The 18,334-nt window shown below is 48.1% G+C and overlaps 1 protein-coding gene across 3 annotated transcripts in view; it reads right to left on the reverse strand.

The window, feature by feature from the left end:
* ARL3 (ADP ribosylation factor like GTPase 3) overlaps nucleotides 1–18,313 on the reverse strand; it is a 30,602-nt gene extending 12,289 nt beyond the window's left edge. For 2 of the 3 annotated variants that reach the window (XM_055794198.1, XM_055794194.1), the window contains exons 1-5: nucleotides 18,167–18,313; nucleotides 8,361–8,504; nucleotides 7,159–7,275; nucleotides 2,598–2,648; nucleotides 453–638 (exon numbers count right to left, since the gene is read on the reverse strand). In XM_055794198.1, the coding sequence (XP_055650173.1) occupies nucleotides 453–638; nucleotides 2,598–2,648; nucleotides 7,159–7,275; nucleotides 8,361–8,504; nucleotides 18,167–18,169 (501 nt within the window). In that variant the 5' untranslated portion in view covers nucleotides 18,170–18,313. The remainder of the gene's footprint in view (nucleotides 1–452; nucleotides 639–2,597; nucleotides 2,649–7,158; nucleotides 7,276–8,360; nucleotides 8,505–18,166) is intronic. The other variant, XM_055794199.1, reaches the window with a different exon arrangement.
* Nucleotides 18,314–18,334: the final 21 nt, after the last annotated feature.

The raw sequence follows: 18,334 nt of genomic DNA on the forward strand, positions 1-18,334 counted from the left end.
CAGAAAAATTGATTGGTTTCCCTCTGGCGCCTGGGTTGAGCAAAACGCCAAATGACATTAGCAGCTAAGGTAAATCAGATTTCTAAAGTGCACTTTTGTAACAGTCAAAGGGGTTAACAGTAAAAGACAAATTGTTTTGTGAAAATTAATCTGACAGCAGTCCCTTTAAAATACATCAGCGTCTTCATTTGGCCCAGCCAATGGGTCCTGGGTGGGGAGGCAACCACTCTCCCCTTTCCCAGGGTTGGAGAGATCCCAAGGACCTGCAACTCCCCCTTCCCTTTGCACAGGCAACAAGACACGCGCCCGCCCTCTGCATTCTGTGCTGCAAGGGTTCTGGCTGCACTGACCCTGCTTCAGAAGGCAGCCGGTCCAGCCCACCCTACAGATCAACAGACAACAATCTCTTAGAGATGGCCTGCTGGCACAGCAAGCCGTCTCCAGAGCCTTACCTGTACTCCCTCTCCTGAAAGAGCAGAACAAGACTGGATCTGCCAGACTCTGTCCCGAATTGTGTGTAGGTTCAGTCCCTCAGCAATCTCCGAAGCAGGGGCAGCTGTCAGCAAATCCTGCTTGTTAGCGAATATGAGCACGGGGACTCCACTAAGCTTTTCTTCATCCAAAAGCTCAGCCAGCTCCTGTATCATTTACAAGGGAACGGGGTGGGGGGAAGATAGAGAGAGGGAAGGCAAGGAAACCTTCAACCACCAGTGGTTGTCTCTAATTAGAAATATATTTAGGGCAAATGCTAGAAGAGTGTGTTCCAGTGAAACCTAGATCTTATTATAAGAGCAAAAATGTATACAATCATCTCTGCCCAAGGTTCAAAAGTGATTTCTTCCAATTACAGGTTACAAAAATCTTCATCTTGGTCTGAAATTAGCAGTTGCCTTAAATGCTACAACTGTGTTTTACCAGTCCCTGCTCCCAGGAGACCAAAATTGATGAAACAGCAAAAAACATGTAAATTGGCAGTATGAGGGCTCTGCCTTAAGTTATTGCCTGACTGGCATTTGTACCTGAGCAGCCATTGACACCAGCCCTGATATCTTTGCTAACAATGAGTTTCAGGGTTCTGTTCCAAGTTTTATACACTGAAATTTGAGCAGGAAAGGACTTCCCCCCCTCCCCCAAAATGGAAATCCCACAAGAAAGTGCCGATGCTTTTGAAGGCATCGGCTAGCTGAAGACAAGCTAGATCAGCTTCTACTAGCTGGAATCTGGCTCCATATGCACAGCACACATTGGGTGGCATCTTGAAATGGGTTTGCTCATTCAAAACTGGGTGACTCAAAGAGATTCTTTTAATAGCTCAAATCTAAATCTGCAGTGGATCCATGATGGCTGAAATACTTCATGTCTAGAGTTGTGCAATGGCCTCATGTGAAACTAGCACACAGTCTCAAGTCACTTCTCTATGTGAACATATGACAAACCCAGCAGAACTTGAACCTGTAGGGAGTGCTGGCGTTGCAGATAGATGAGTACATGATATTTTTGTGGCTCCTTATTTAGCTGGGAAGGTCTCATGCTCTCAGATAGTCCTAACATCTTTCATCCACAGGCTAGAAACTTTTGGATTAAATGAATGCAGTCAGGGAGATGCTAAACTGCAGTGGAAATCTGACTCCATCCCCCAAAAAGCAATGTTTGGTTTGGAAACCAGGACAAGAGAATGGAGTTATAAACTCCCATGGCTGGGAATTTTTCAACAAAATAGGTCTTTCATCTGACAGCTGATTTATTGAAACCAAAAGTGTTTGCGGAAATATGAGGGGTCCAGGCTGACTCCGCCCGACTAAGGCAAGTGCTCTAAGCTTCTGCTTCTCCCTCTCTTTTGCCCAATGAATATTTAATTACTGATATAAAATGAAATAGCTCCATCAGGGGAAAGATTTCCCCCACCCCTAGAACAACCAACAGTTCTGCTGTTAGGAGGTGTCCATGATATTTGAGAGGCAAAAGATCAAGGGCCTCCTTCAAATCAGGCAGAACAGAGGGCTTTAAACCAAATCTCCCATTTCTGGGCAGGGGGGGTGGTGGTAAATCTGTTGCTAGCTATTCTGGGACACTGTCACTTTCTGGATTTTACAAAAGAAAGTTCAAAAGTCCTATTTTTGTTCCATCCTAAAATGCAAAATGTTACAAAACATTCAAAACTTCCAGAACGGAAATCTTATTTTCTGGCCAGTCCTAGTTACAAAGTTCTTAGGTTTTTTTTTTTTTTTCAATTACATCCAAAAGACAATCAAGTCAATATGATTTCCATTTCAACTTTGTAAATAAGAAAATAGGATTCCTCAGGGTCTTGGTTTGGCAAGGTTTAAAGGACTTAGAGAAGTTTTTGCTTTCAGTATTAGGCTCCATTTGCTATTATTGTATAACTTTAATTAAAACCGTTCTGTTTAAACGGAATTAGGCTACCTATTTTACTTGTTTCACGTCTACCAAAATAATCTGCATTGATGTTGAAAGGCAAGTCTCTTGAAATGCAAATTTCTCTCATAAACAACAAAATCATCTTCCTAACTTTATCGAGCAAGGGGCACTCAGCAGCACTGAATTACTTCAAAGGAAGCTGGGCATAAGTAACTTACCTGACCCGTTTCTTCAAACCTCTTCCTATCTGCACTGTCAATGACATAGATCTGAAAAAGAAATGAGAGGAAAAGTTATTCTTCCCAGAAGACACTCTTCCACAGCATTATGTGCTTAACTGAGCTGAGCCTAGTAATTATGCTTTTGGGCACAAAGATCCCCAGCATTATTTATAGCAAATGTTGACAAAACTTCATGGTGTTCTGAAAGGTGAGAAACCACCTCTTTTAACGCTGAGGGGGGTGGACAGCTACGTAGATCAGAAAGGAGCTGGGGGCACTACTGGGGATGCTCTCACCATCTCCACAGTATCTGTTATCTGAAGAGAACAGGAGACTGCCTGGTATCTTTTCAAATAACTGGCTTACAAGCTGAACACAGGAGAGCAAAACCTGGGGAGCCAGACATGGCCTTTCACCCTAGCAAACAGCATATAAGCACTGCACTGCTGCGACTATGCCGTGCTGCCCTCTAGCAAGACACATCACCTCCTCAACAAGCCACCAAGGCACACAATGGCACTCAGCGGGCATATGAATATATTGGGGACACCGAGTTCCCCTCCATCAGGTGATTCTACTGCAACCTCTGGAACAGGTGGCTGTGAAGGAGGGCTGGCTCCAGCCTGCGAGACTCCATCTTTAGCTGCCAGCTTGTTCACCAGGACGATGGAGAAGACAAGGGAGCAACTGGCTCACAAAGACTGACAGCAGAGTCCTGCCACTCTCTTAGGGCTGAGCACCACATCTCATGGTCCACAAAGAGGTCCCAACCAGACACCTGTTCCCTGCTATGAGAAGGGTGGATCTCCCAGCATGCACACTCCCTGCCTTAGGAAGGGGTCTTCACCCTGTCCAAGCACTTGCCGATTTCTTTCTGTAAATATAAATAAGCTTTCTCAGTGAAAGCAGCTCTAGGGCTGCATAGGCTAAAGGGCTCCTCAAAGGTCCCCCTAAATATGTAATTAGTAAGTCCAGCCACCCTCCTTCCCACAGCAATGCTATGGTAGTTCAGAGTGCACAATTATTAAATCACATCTAAAGAAACAGGGAACCTGAGTATAATACTGAGGCAACAATAGCCTGGTACCCCTTTTTTCCATTATTTGATCTGGGAAGGTTTTTGAAGGCGGGCACTGGGACAGCAGACAGGGACAGGACTGGTGACAAACCCTGAGCATTTTGCTTCCAGTCCCTGCCACTCCCCATCAGCGGTGATTGAAGCTGCTAGCATGTCATCTGCATGCCCTTTGGTGGCTTACAGGGAGCAAGTGTCAGCCTGGTTTTTAGGGAATAGATGAGCACAGCACCCCACCATCAAGATAAATGGCATCTTTGCAGGCAGTCTCAGCATAAGACTCCATGCTTCCAGGATAATTTCAACCAAATAGTAGGGGGAGGGAGGATCTCTAGCAGCAATATCTATTAAACTGCAGGCACTCCCTTAATGAGCAGTGTTAGAGTTGTTTGAAATGGGACCAAATGCGCAGCAGCAGAATCTGTATGCCAGCCCTGAGGAGGTAACGCAGCAACCTCTCAGACCTCTCTGCTGATCACTTGGGGTCTGCAGTTCTCCCAGGGCCAGGCTGATGCACACTGACAAGAGGCTGGGGGACACGCGGCAGAGCTAGGCCAACTGCGTGGGGATGCGTCAGCAATGCACGCACTCAGTGCCATGTGATGGGGAAAGGCCTGTGGGCACACCGTGACACACAGCCTCTCCCCACAGTGTGATCTCAAGCACGTGCACCAATACTATATCAGCTATGCCCGTCCTCTCCACCCCTCCTGAGCATCCACCCAGTGCATCCCATCTGGGGTTAGAAACACAACCGGAAGAAAGTAAGAAGCTGCAAGTCTGGCGGTTGTGAACTGGGGTGAAACCAGACTGTCATCCGTCCTCCTTCAGGACATCAGGACATAGCAACACCTGAATGCAGTAGCCCGGCGCAGCACCTCCCACATTACGGTGCTTCTCTAACTGGCAAGGAACAGCTGTGTCCCAACCAGACAGGCTTTCTCCTGCACTGCTCCGTTTGTTCCTTGCTAAGGAGCTGTTTTGCAAGATGAGAATTGGAGACAACAGTGCTCGGGGCAAAAGCCACAAAAGCACAGCGCAGACAAGGTAAAGTATGTGTGGAGTGCCTACTTCCAAACCAGAAAGCACTGTGCCAAATAGCTGCAGGTGCCTGTCTGAATATGCAATCAGCGAGATATCCACACCTTATTTGCCTGGGTTAAGCTTCCAAATATCACAGGTGTGTGATGCAAGACCAAGCTCTCATTCAAAGGCACCTGCATGGATTTGCATTTGCAATCACTTCCTGCTTTTTAATGCTCTTTAGAGGGTCCTTTCTGCTTTGTGCAATACAGTTTAGGAGAATACAGAAACAGGGGGTCCTGGGAAATGTAGTGTATCTCCTCTCCAACTTTGTCCTACGGCCAGGGCCATGCAAGAGCCTGTTTCTGGCTGTGGTGCTCAGCAGCACGGTTTGCCACTTTGAACAGACATTGAGTACACCATGTCGGAGAAACAGAGCTTGAGAAAGAAATTCCCATAAAGTTGGGTGCCTCCTTTCAGCAACATGCCAAAACAAAACCTGGAGTAAGTGGGTTGGGCAGAAATTGCAAGCGGTGGGACTGGATGAAGAAATAACATGAGGGATAAGTTGGCTCAATTTACAGATGCACAACCTGCACCAGGTTTGTCAGAGGGTAAAATTACTGACTAAAGCAGGGGTGAGGGCTGGCAGAAGGCAGAGAGAGTCATCAGCATATACTTGATCCTGGTTTTGGTGTATATGGACATAGCAAAGCACTGCACTAACGAAGTGACAGTTCCCAGTCTGGGACTGGGTGTCCGCACAGAGTGCAAGCAGTGGAGCTCAGCTCCACCTGCGCACCAGTTACTCCCTCTGAATTCACACCGCTGCGTCCACCAAACTGATTCTGCTTCTATCTACCCATTTTCTTACTCATATGAAAAGAAGGGTTTTCTTTGTACATTGCTTTAACTGGGGTGGGAAGAGAGCAAGGAAAACAACTGCCTTCATCTCCTTCAGTCTTCAAATTCACCTTTATTCCTGTACCTCCCATGCAGCACACACTGGGAAGGGTGGAAGCCTGCAGGCTGGTGTAGCTCATTACTCTTGCCAGCAAAGTCTTCCAGATACTGTTTTGTGGTTGCACAGTCTCTGCAACCTGAGCACCTGCCATAGTGGGCAAAGACTGAGCTGCTACTTTGCAGTGTTGACTTTGATCTACACACCTACCGCCTCTCCACCACACACAGCTGCAGAGCTTGGACTCAATGGGCACAGTCACCTCACAGCCATGCCATGTCCCCCTTCTCAATGGCCACAGAGGAGCACATGAAGTGTGTCCTGCTAGTTTCTCAAACGCAGACCTCTCCCCTAGGAAGATCTCACCATTACTCTTTGCAAAAGCAACCAACCAGGTTTATGCTGTGGTGGCTGCTCCCAAACATCAGATTCCAAATTCAGGCTGAAATAGGAGGATCTGCAAAAGAGATGACTGCGGGCTCATTAGTCCCACTTAAATAACAGCTTCATTTGGACAATGTTTTCTAAACCTGCAGGCGCAGTCAGGCACTTCAGGACCCTGACACGAGCCTTGGAGTAAAGAGGCCTATTCATAGTTGCGCTGTTCCTTCTGTGGAAGTGCACTGAAGCTCCTGACACATTAGTAAGTATGTGTGTGTGACAGGAGGGAGGAAGGGCGTCTTTCTGAGAGAGCTTCCCGCTTTCCCACGGGAGCCCTGCAGACCTTGCCTTTTCTCTTCCCACAGACAACATTGCTTGGGTTGGGGAGAGGCCTGGAGCCCCCAGCCTGCCTTCATCCTGGCACACGTGGCTGCATGTTAAAGGTGATCTTTGAAAGTAGTCAGGACAGCACTTGGACGGTCCCAGGGTAACATGCTCTGGCATGGAAACACAAAGGTCCTGCACTGTAAATATAACTGTACTCATCTGCAGCTAATTGGAAGGTAATTACAGCTAAGTTGTCAAAAACATTAAAGGACATTCTTATGATTAAAGATGCAAAAGAAAAGACAAGGGATCTCTCTGTGTCCCTCAGCTAGAAGCTTTCCTATCTGATGCCAGCCACAGCATTTAATTCTGCTGTGCCTCAGTTTCCCCAACTAGAAAATAAAGGCACCATACTGACCTACCTCTACGCATGAGGCTTAAGTCACCAATGCCCACGACAGGCCTTCAGAGTCTACAGTGAAAGGAGCTACAGATAGGTAAAATACAAGTTATTAATGTTTCATTTGAAGGAGACTGAGATGAAAGGAACTGGCTATAACCAGCACCATTCTGTGAAAGTAAAAACATACAACTGAATGATTTCTCCAAACATCACTGTATTTTTCTTGCTGCACCCAACCAATCTTGCCATTTCACTCATAATAACCCCTGTTACAATGGCAATGGTGTTGCTGAGGACTGGGACATTACATTACTTGTTCCTGAATTTCTGGCTGAGACCTTGGAAAGCCATTGCATGAACACAGCATTCAACTGCAGCCAATACTCACAAGGATATCAGTGTTTTCAAAATAGTTTCTCCAGTACGGCCTGATCTTCCTCTGTCCACCTATGTCCCATACGTTCAGCTTGAAGCCTTGAGACTGTACACTTTTGATGTTGAAGCCCTGGGAAGAGCAGAAACAAAGCCACACAGAGCATAAACCCGAATGGCTGGAGCACGTTCATAGGCAGACACTAACACCTTATATATCCCATGCCTGCAACGTGCAGTGAGATGGGCTGGGCCGCTACAAAGACGGATCAGCTGTGGGAGAGTCCCTGGAGAAAGTGAACACAGCCGCCAAACCATCAGTTTGCCAGTGTTCTTGGGTCACAGGTTGACACTGTCGTGGCTACAGAGACATATGATGCAGTTAGTGCCCTGGGAAGGCTCAGCAGGGTGGATGCAGGAAGAGGTACAGATAAGGAGAAAACAAGGGTGCTGTGAGAAGCAAGATTGAGCTTGTGAAAGCCGAGTAGAGAGTCCCAGCTAACACGAAGCCACAGGTCTCAGCTCAATTCGACACGACACAGCTAATGCCAGGCTTAAAAGAGCAACAGCTGCATGTCTGAAGGGTCCATTTCATCAATTAGAGCACCAATTGAAAGTGCATTCAAGTAGAAAAACAGGATGTGGCGTGGGCTGGCAACGTGCTGCCACACCACCCAGGGGACTGGGGCTTGGAATTGGGGTGTCAGGGCTGGAAGCCTTGGGAGGCGGCTATGGGGTAGGGGGATGCATCATCCCACAGCTCTCTAGCAACCTCCTCTGGTCAACACAGGAGCGATGCTGCAGTGCTGATGGGAGACATCCCTCTCCCCAGCCCCGAGGCACCAGAGAGGGAGTGCTGGAATATGCAGGACCCTTGGCACTGGCTGGGTGAAAGATGCAAAGAGACAGGAGCTTGCCCAATGCTGCACCGTTCCCTGTTTGGCAAGGACAACAGGAACGAAGTCTCATGTGTGCAACCCTAGCATGATACAAAAGCCTTGTGCAGAACTCCATGTCATTCATCCACTTTTGCACTACCTGACAGCTCTGGCTCCTTCAGAGAGCCTCCCCTTACGCAGAAAATACACAAACTTAATGGTGCACTAGGATCCAGTTGCTCCCTCTTCTACTAAAACACACTGCTGAATCATTAGTGCTTTGTATAGTAAGGCAGGTGGGACCACAAGAACTGCAAGGGCAGGGAAAGGCCTTCCTCACCTGTGTTGGTGTGATGTGGCTGATGTCCTCTGATGCCAGCTGTTTCAGGAGTGTGGTCTTGCCTGCATTATCCAGTCCCAAGAGGAGAATTCTCACCTCCTGGTCTGGGGTGCTTTTCAGTTTACGCAGGATTGACAGTAAACCCTAAATCCAGAAGAGAGATCGAAGCTGTTATCTCCCCACCTGAGCCTGTCCCCCCACCATGCCATGCCCTCCTCCCCTGAAATGGGTTCTGTATGGCAGTGGACCCCAGAACACCGTGAAAGCCTTCCTGCAGTCCCTATTTCCATTTCCCCTTCTACTCCTCCCCCTTGCCCCTATTTTCCTTCATCTCTGAGAGTATCAATGAGGTCTCAGACAGCACAAATGTTGCTCAGTGGGGTGCACCACTGGCTGCACTGCTCTTGTCACACAGCTGTTTGGCATTCCCTGGGCCAGGAGGACAGTGCCTATGCATATCATGTGTAGGAGCTGCAAACCACGTCCTTGCGAGCTCTTCATTATCTTTATCAGAGGGAAAGCCCCATTAATTTAATCTCCCTCCTAGTTAACTGCAGGTTACTATGTACCTGACATCAGTTCTTTTCATAGTAACTCCCTGATCATCTCAAACCCCGTTTATCTGTCTAAAACATGCTGGACCCATGGGGCACGTGCAGTTCTGAATCTCAGGATGTAGCACTTAACAACTATCTCAGATCACCACACATCCTTGCTAAGAAAAGCACAGTGGATTTCAGTCATTAGCCAGGCTCAGCTCTCTGAGCTGACAGTATCACTCAGGATTAGGAAACAGAATATGCAGGTCAGCTCATTTACAACTGCGCATGTTACAGCAGCACACCCAAGCTTTTGTCAGTGCCACCGCTCAAAGACCTGCAACCTCTCTAAAATGGCTAGGAAAATATTTGGGATCCTGGCATGTAACAGAGACAAACAAATCACCCTGCTTCCACCTGTCTCTCGCTGCCCAGCCCTCAGGAGAGGGGCAGTTGCAGCCAAGGGCACAGGAGCAGACAGAGAGTCCACGACTCCCTGGGCGTTCTTGGACACTTTGCCATACTGCTCTCCATTCCCCTGCTTGGCAGGGACCGCTCCCAGAGCCTGAGCAGCACACATCACACTGAGACCCAGCCTGGGGACACAGATGCTGTTGCAACTAATTTGCCTGAGCAAATCCAGGAGAGCAGCCTTTTTCTGCCTACAGCCCTTTCTGGAGCCCTCAGGACTCCTACTCAGTCTCTCCCAGACAACTCCCATGTTGAAGTCCATGAAGACCCAGAGCCAGGAACAAAGTTCAAATATCAGCACGAACCTGGGCCCGCTGGGGCCCATCTCTCAAGCTTTTTTGTTCTCCCATTTGCAAAATGGAGACAATGCTTCCTGTTGACCTGCAAGGGTGAATCAGTTAAATATCATGACGTGCTTTGTGGCTACAAGGAACTACACCCTCTAAATATTCCTGCTGGGAGCCAAGGACTATTTGAGCCATGAAGGTTGCTCCCAATACCCTTCAGATCACGGCAATCAGAAACTTGTCCTCAAGATAAAGATCTGCAGGACACGATACAACTGTCACTGCTGCAATGTGTCCCCTGTCTGTAGCAGTGCCCTTCTGCTGACTCCTGGAGAGCCCCACCTCAGCCATTTGGAAACCACCACTTTCGACTGCTCATCAGGCTGCTCCGAGGTGGGGAGCATTTTGGGAAGGATACAGTGCTACAGGTCACAATGCCAGAGCTTTTAATAATGCAGGATGAAAACACACGGAGATTCAAATGCATGCGAGATTTGATCCACCCCTCTAAGCATTTTCAATCTGCAAGTAATTTACTGGTTTTCCATTTAATTACCAGACACGGCTCAACATACATGCACAATGTGTAAGAAACAGGCAGAAGAGAAGGAACTTAGTAAAACTGGGATTGAAGAATATCTGTAGAAAGCTGCAGGACTGCTACTTTGCTGTGCTTTTAGAAAGCACTGTGGAAAGCAGAGGTTCAGAAATTGAGAGCTTACGCAAGAACAACAAAGCTAGTCTTAGAGCCCAAAAAGCAGACTCAAGAGTATCACCTATTTCATAAACAGGCTGGTAAAAAACTGGGAATCAAGGCCCCACTCAAGAGCTGTTTTATCCGGCATGAGCTCTGCTTGGTAGAGGGTGCCATGCCTGCACAGTGCATGCACACAGCAAATCCCCAAACTGCTTTTAGTTGAAGTGTACAGGCCTGTAACATCACGTGCTGAGCCCTGAGGGCCAGATGCTCACAGCTGGCTCTTGCCCACAGGCCCATAGCTAATGAATTTGAAGGGCTGTGTTCACTGCAGCCAGTTGCTGCAAGCCCTCCCAACCCAACAGCTCATCTCCCCAGCCGCAGTGCCCAACCCATGTTCTGCCCCGATGACAGTCTGCACTTCCACACGTCTGAGAGGAGAGAAAAAGAACAGCAACAGAAATACCTCTAATGCTTACTTGTTTACGTGCATGTCCTAAGTGCCCTTGACATCATTAAAAACCACAAGTTTTAACTGCATGACTAACACCACATTTTCTTTTCACCTGCAGTCAAATTTACAGTTGTGTTTGTTGGCTTGTAAACCCATGGATTTCAGCTTGATGTGGACAGACCCCACAGGAGCAGAAGCTCTAAAATTCACACATTCTCCCTCCTTTCCAGGGAAATAATGAACTTCCCATTCTTATGGGCCTGACCCAAAGCCAACACACACCAGCCAAAGTACTACTGCTGACTTCAGAGAGCTCTGAATCAGGCCCTATTATTTTAGTTTATTGCTCACAGTTAAAAAAAGAAGCTGTTGAAATGTTAATCCTATTCACAGCACCACTTGCTAAGAGCAGAGCAGTGTATCCCAGAGCAGATCAGGATTAGGAGCCTTTATATTTCAGAATTCAACTCCAAAACACTGAGCACAGAGAAATGTATTACAAAGTATTGCTTATCTACCACGGAGCAATTCTCAGGGGTCGGGAAGAGGAACAGTTGTAAATGTTAATAGAGCTTCTTCCATTGTAGATGGATGCTATTTCTGGGCTAGTATGACAGCCTATGAGAAAACGATCAGCATCGTTCCATATTCTACTCAAGTGACACTGCTGCATGGCTGATCACAGGATTATCTGGGGTAGCCAATAGAAGAGAGGATATATATAGAAATAAAAGTATTCTCTAAGGTATAAAGTAAGCTGATTTAAAAGGCTGGAAGACAAGCAAGCCAACATACAGAAGTGGACTTTATTTCAGTAGCTGCCGGCATAGGTTACATGGTCGTCTGTATACACAACTTAAATCAAGAGCCAAATAATAGTATTATTAGGATTGTTACTATTTTGTAAATAGTATTTAAAATTTGCACTTAGCATTCTCCCTGTATTTAGTGAAGATTTAAGATTAAGGGAAGCCATGCACAGGTGTGTTTCTAACAGGTTTTTTGATATTTTTTTTTAATTGGTCTTATGAGCACACTGGCTAGGAAGACAGAAAGTGTTCCCTGACAGCTTAGTAGACTTGAAAAAATAACGTAGCCAAGTTCCCTGCTTCATGCCACCACTATGAGGGACAAGCTGCCTTTACTGCACACACACTGATGGACGAGCACTTCTCTGCTCGCAAACTCAACACTGAAACTAACTTGAGCTGATGACAGTCAGAAAGCAACCCCTTGTTACTGGTGGCAGATGTCAGCTAGAAAGCCATGAAATGGGAAAATCTGGTGCAAAGGGGATGCTCAGAAGCAACAGCAGAGGAGCAGGCCTTTGAAGTGGGACAGCAAACATCTTGATTCTAGGACTTAACCTGCAGTGAGGAGGTAGATGCCCAGGATGCCCACACGGCAGCCAGGCCAGCCGTACTCGCTCACTGGGGTGTCCAGGATGAGGAGCAGGACAAGTCTCGAGCAGGAACATGGAGACTTTAGCTGGCTGAGGAGCTGCAGAGACAACTCACAAGAGTATAAGGGCAGTGTATCATTTTCACAAAAGTAAGCAGACTGCGGCATCTGTAACGGAGAAGGGAACTGCAGATGCTGTTCAGATAATGAACAGCACAGCATGGCAGCGCGTGCAGCCTTTGGAGAAGGGCAGCCATACAGAGAGACTCAAGGCTGGGCATACTCAGCCAGCAACCACTTCTTGGTCACCTCGGGGTTAAGCAAACTATGTTTTATATCAGATTGGCTTGTTTAAAAACATCTTTGCCCTTGGCGGAGAGGGTTTTCTTTACAAGCACCATGAGGAGACAGACTGATGGGGTCAGCAATAAGGAGACTGAATTTTCCAGAGAGTGAGCGGGTACATAAAAAAAAAAAAAACAACAACAAAAAAAAGACTCCTGACAATTACTATGAAATCAGAGTGGGGCATTAAATTCAGAGATGCAACTAAATGGGCAAGAGCACTCATAAACACATTGAACATGAAAGCAAAGCTAACCATCTTATTAGCATCCTTCAGAAAACTGGGATGTGTGGTTTTATGAAAGTGTATCATTGCTAGGTTTAAAATACCCACTGAATTATCAAAGGACTTTCAGTTATAGCTGCATGCAGTAATCCTATTCTCTTAAAAAAAAATACAGACATATATAAAAACACAGTGACATTTATAGTCTTAGCTAAGGGTTTTGTGGGTTTATTCAGCTTTAAATCCATGCTGTATATGGGTCTTTTGAACTAGTTGATGCATGTAACTACATCCTGTACCACAGAAGCCGCTGAAAGGAAGATTCACTTTATAGGCCAACGCAAAAATTGGCTTGGGACAAACAGAGCATTGAGATAATCTGTTTAAATATTGTATCAGATTGGCAATATAAAGCCATAATGGAAAGGACAATTTCCCTTTGTAACTGAGGGCTGGATACACAGGGCATGGATAAAGCATGGCCCACAAGCTGCTGCAGAGCAGTTGATCCCTATTAGGAAAGAGAAGTAAATGTATTCTGTTTAACTTTATTAGCCACAAAGCTCAGATAATGAATTTAAAATAAAACCACCCTCAGTCACTAGCAATTGCTTATCTACTAGATGTGGATATTTAGCTAGAATCAAATCAACTCACTGAGATGCAATACAGCCACAAAGCTCAGCATCTCAGCCTGCCACTGCGACCACATCTCCCCCATTTCCACACACACCCTGCACAGATGCCCTCTTCCCCACTACTGCAACCACAAGTCACTTGTCTTCACCCTCAAGGCCCTTCCCAGCCAAGCGCATCTGCCATGGAGGTGATGGCTCCTGGCTCCCCGTGGCTCACGATGCCATTCCCAGCACTGCCGAACTCTATTCCCAAACCTTTGTGCCTTTCCTACAACCGTGGGAGAAACTTTGTAAAACGTCCATAAAACCACCCCATAATTCTCTTGCTAATTCCTTCCTGCCACACCTACAATCCTTGATGAAGTTTAGGAAGCAAACATGCCAAGTTTGAACCTGTCTTGGACTCTCCTTACTCATATCACTTGGTTATCTCTCACCTCAGACCGACCGAACATTATTTCCACAGCATGGGAACACCTCCGTGTTCTGCCTGCACAGCACCTAGTGCAGCTCTGGCCCACAATTTACTTTTAATTAAGCATTATGGTAGCCATTCACAATTTGTAAAGAGTAAGATAAACTTAGAGGGTGCACATAATGGTTTCAGAAAGTCAAGAAGGAAAAGCTGACACAGGGAAGGACAAGGGGCTTAGTTGAGCCAAACATCCTGTCTTCAGCAGTGGGTATTTGAGGCTACATTTGTCATCCAGGGTGCAATCCTGTACACACAGAGCTGGAGGAGGGGAGCCCTTCCTGACAACTGCACTGATTAGCTAGTGCCCTAAAGAATCATGTTTGATTACCTTTATCTTCGGCTGCAGAACTGCAAATGTCACTAATGGTCATAAAATCACCCAGTCTTTTTCAAAATACAACCGAAGTAAATTAATCTATTGAGCACAGTTTATTCAATACTTCTTACTCTGGCAAAACTCCCAAAAAATCATTTGCTTGCTGCATGTCTCCACCATATGGTGTCATTCAATGCAGATTTTCTTTCCTGCACTGAAATCCAAAATTTAACAGAGTCGAGTCACCTACAGAGTTTTTCCAGCTCAAACCTACGAACTTAGTTTTCTGTCAAAGAGGTTGCACAGCACTTTCTGGTTTGGTATATTAACCAATACCAGCATGAATCCTCCTTTCCTAATTAAAATCAAACTCCTCTGGTTTTAGCAAGTTTGAAGGAAGTGTTTTGCCCTGTGCAAAGAAAGAGCTGATGCTCAGCACCAAATAATGCCAGCAGTCTTTGCCTCATTTCAAACCTTGAAAGTCTTGGCCAGCTGCTGGCATACTGTCCTGTCTGCAGGTAGTTTCTCATATCAACATCTCAGCAATCAGTAAAATAAACAAAAAACATGACACGTAACTGTACTGGGAAACTAAAGCAGCACAGCATTATTAAAGTTCTTGAAAGCATTTTTTGTTAACAGAGCCATTTTAAATAGAGCCTTACTGCCAAACAGCAAGGGACAAAAGAAATTCTGGGTACTAGATACACCTACAGAAGGCAATAGATAGATGCTGCTTTTGCTAGAAACATGAACTCAAGACCAGGAGAAAGATGCCTGACTATGCATTTAGCTCTGCTTGTATTTCATCTTCTCCAGCAGATCTGCCTGGTATCAGCCAGGCACTCTGTGACTCTGTTTCCTCAACTGTAAAACAGGGCCATGCTTTGACAACCCCAGTTTTAACACAGTGATGTCATCTTTGATCAATGGCTTTACAAAAACACTGGCCATCCTCTGGCCCCACCATCTGTCAATAACATACCATCTCATTCAGTAAAGATTGTTATTACAGTGACGAGGAAGCCACAAGCATTGCTTCACACAGCATTTCCTAAGCTTTGGAAAGCAGCATACCCTTTCATGTAGCAGCCTCCCTTTGCCCTTGCTGGGCTCCCACCACAGATGCTGCCTAACAGCACCAAAGACTTCAGTGCTATCCATCCCTCATGCTATGCAGTTTTATGGTTGGCTCATCTTTCCCTCTTGTGCTCCACCTACGACCTTCCACCACCCCTGCCCCACAGCTGTGAGAAATGCTGGTATGCTCTGCAGAAGGAGACACTTCCCCTCTGTACTTACTCACTTGGATGAACACTGAAATAAATTAAACCTCAGCATTAACCCTCTTATCACTGGAGTTGGAGCAAGCAGTTGTTGAAGGGGGTTTAAGAACTCAATGCAATTGTAACATGCCAGAAACATGCTCACGGGCAGCTACCATGGCTCAGATGACAAGCAGTAAATTGTTATATCAAGCTGTCTGGATCATTTCTGACTGCTGACCCACACCCCCAGGCTGCCATAGCTGCCTTGGATATATTTGCTGTTGTTTCAGAGTTTCTGCTACTAAGGATTATTCTGTTTTAGTGAAAGTTGAGAATCTAGAGAGACAGTACAGTGCTCTGCAGTCCTTTGCCCAGCGCAGCCAGTCTACCAGGCACCCCAAAGTGCCACCCACCCTGCCTGAGAGTCTGCAATTCAAAAAACAACTCCCAGAAATGGAAAAGAGACAAAGAGGCAATAAAATGTTGTATCAAATAACATGAACACTGGAAAACACCCAGTTCGCCTTCTTCACACACAAAGCGCTTGGGTAACAGCGGCCAGATCCCAGACTACACCAGCTTATCAGGACATCACAAGGCAGAAGAGCAGATTTGGCCAGCAGCAGCTGCAGGCCAAATGTGCCCCACAAAGCACTGCACTGCTGGAGGCAGCTGCCCTCATCTTTACAGCAGATGTCCACCCTGTGATGGCTTCGGGGTCTGGTGTGGCATGCTCCATCATCAACTGATCTAAAATAGAGCAGATCCCACAGCCCTCATCTCAACCTCTTCCTCTGTGCCTCAGCAGCTGGGATGCAGCCAGAATTAACCCAGTGAAGATGAGGAGCTGCTTTTGCTGCTCTTGCTTACACCTCCTCCTGTGTTGTCCACTTGCATGAATCCAGCTTGTGTCCACAGGGCTCCTGGACAAAACATGGCTTCACCCTTGGGAAAGCTCTTTGTCCATTGCTATTTCCTTCTGCCTGTGCTCTCTGCACAATCTGTATCCTCAGCAGCAACTCCCCAACCTACCACAGCTCTCTCTTACCACCTCTCACCCCAGCCCCAACCCTTCCTCCCAGTCCTTGCTGGACTCTGCCAGCATCCCACTTTTACTACCCCAAGTACATCTGAACCCAGGTTGTGTCCTACACCTTAGCGTATCATTCAGCTTTAGCTCATCCTTGATTCAAACTACACTACAGCCCCACCACCTCACCTATCTCCCAGCATTGCCACCCACCCCAGCCAGATCCTTCACTGCATCCAAGACCTAATTCCTCCCTTCAGTCGAGGTTGCTCCCTCTCAAAGGGCTCATTTCTCCCGTTGAACACTTCTTTCCTCCCTGGGTCCTCTCTTTCTCTCATCAGCAACAGAAGTCTACTTCCAGCCCTGCCCACAATGCATTCGTATCTCTTCTGTTCAACCCAGATTGTTCCTCATCTCTCCAGCCCCTGGCAGAAACCCCCAGAGCACACAACATCCCAGCAAACTATCTCAGCCAGCCAATGCTGACTGGATTTTCCCCAGTGACTCACTCATCAGACTGTTCATCCCACCCAAATGGCAGGCTTCTTTCAGCCCCTGAGCACTGAGCCTCAGTCCTGTCCATCCTGAACACCTGACCCCTTCATCCAGGCCTTCACTGCCACGACTGAACATCCCTTCTAAGGCTGTTTATCAACAATCAGCCTTCCATCTCAGCAAGCTCTCCTGTAGCTCCCCCAGCTCATGTAGCCAGGATCCAAGTCCCAGGATAGCCCCCTTCCAGCTTAGCTGGGTTGTCCAGTGTCCTTTCACAGTCACAGATGCTCACAGACTCTCCACAGTGAACCCCTAAACGCTATCCTCCATCCTCACAGGATCCTCCATTGCTCAGGCCAAGTGGGCCACTGTCATACTGCTCACCAGCCCTCCCAAACACCCAACCCTTCATCATGACTTTCACACCTTGACTGAACTCCAGGCAGGCTGACCCCATCCCAGCAAAGGCCCCTCCATAGCATCCTCCAGCCTTCCAGCCCCTGCCAGGACTCAACTCAACCCCCTTCTGCAGGTCCCCCAGAGCCTCCAGCTCCTGCCAGGACCCAGCCCCAGCCAGGGTCTCCCGCAGCTGGAGATCCCAAATTTACACTGTTCACAGCCCTAGCGGCATCCCTTTGGCTGGGTGCCCCCCACTCCCCCCAGACCCAGGCCCCCGTGCCTTACTGGACGGCCTTGCTCTACCAGGTGCCCGCTGCCCGAGGCCGCCGTGCTCCCCCCGGGTGGGCAGCCCCAGTCCCGGTGATCCCAGGCCCACCAGATCTCCCGGGTGGGGTGGGTGTCACCAGCTCTTATGGTCCCAGGCCTGCCCGAGCGCCCGCCACGAACCCCGACCGGGCACTCCGGCCCCATGGCCCAAGCCCCGCCAGACCCCCGGGTGGATGCCCCGGATCCCCTTGCTTCAGGTTCCCCCGCGGCGAGCGCCCGCGACCGCAGGCCTGCCAGGCCCCTCAGGTGGGCGCCGCCGGCCCTCCGCTGCCCGCCGGGCCCAGGCTTTCCCCGGGCTCAGGTCCCGCCCGGCACGGCACGGCACGGCACGGCACGGCACGGCACAGCATGGCCCGGATCGGCGGGCCGGCTGGCCCACCGCCCCACCGCCCACCCCTCGCCACCCGCCGCGGGCCCCGCACCCCCGGCCCCACTCACCATCCTCTACGCGGCTCCGGGGTTACCATGGGCAACTGCGTCACACACACGCCGCCGCTACGTACAGCGTCAGCGCTTCCCGCCGTACGTACGGAACGTGCCGACGGCAAGCGGGAAGGGCGGAGCCCGGCGCCCCCGCCCGCAGCTAGCCCCGCCCCCTAACCTACG

The sequence above is a fragment of the Falco peregrinus genome, chromosome 1, assembly GCF_023634155.1.
Source record: "Falco peregrinus isolate bFalPer1 chromosome 1, bFalPer1.pri, whole genome shotgun sequence".
NCBI classification, from domain to species: domain Eukaryota; kingdom Metazoa; phylum Chordata; class Aves; order Falconiformes; family Falconidae; genus Falco; species Falco peregrinus.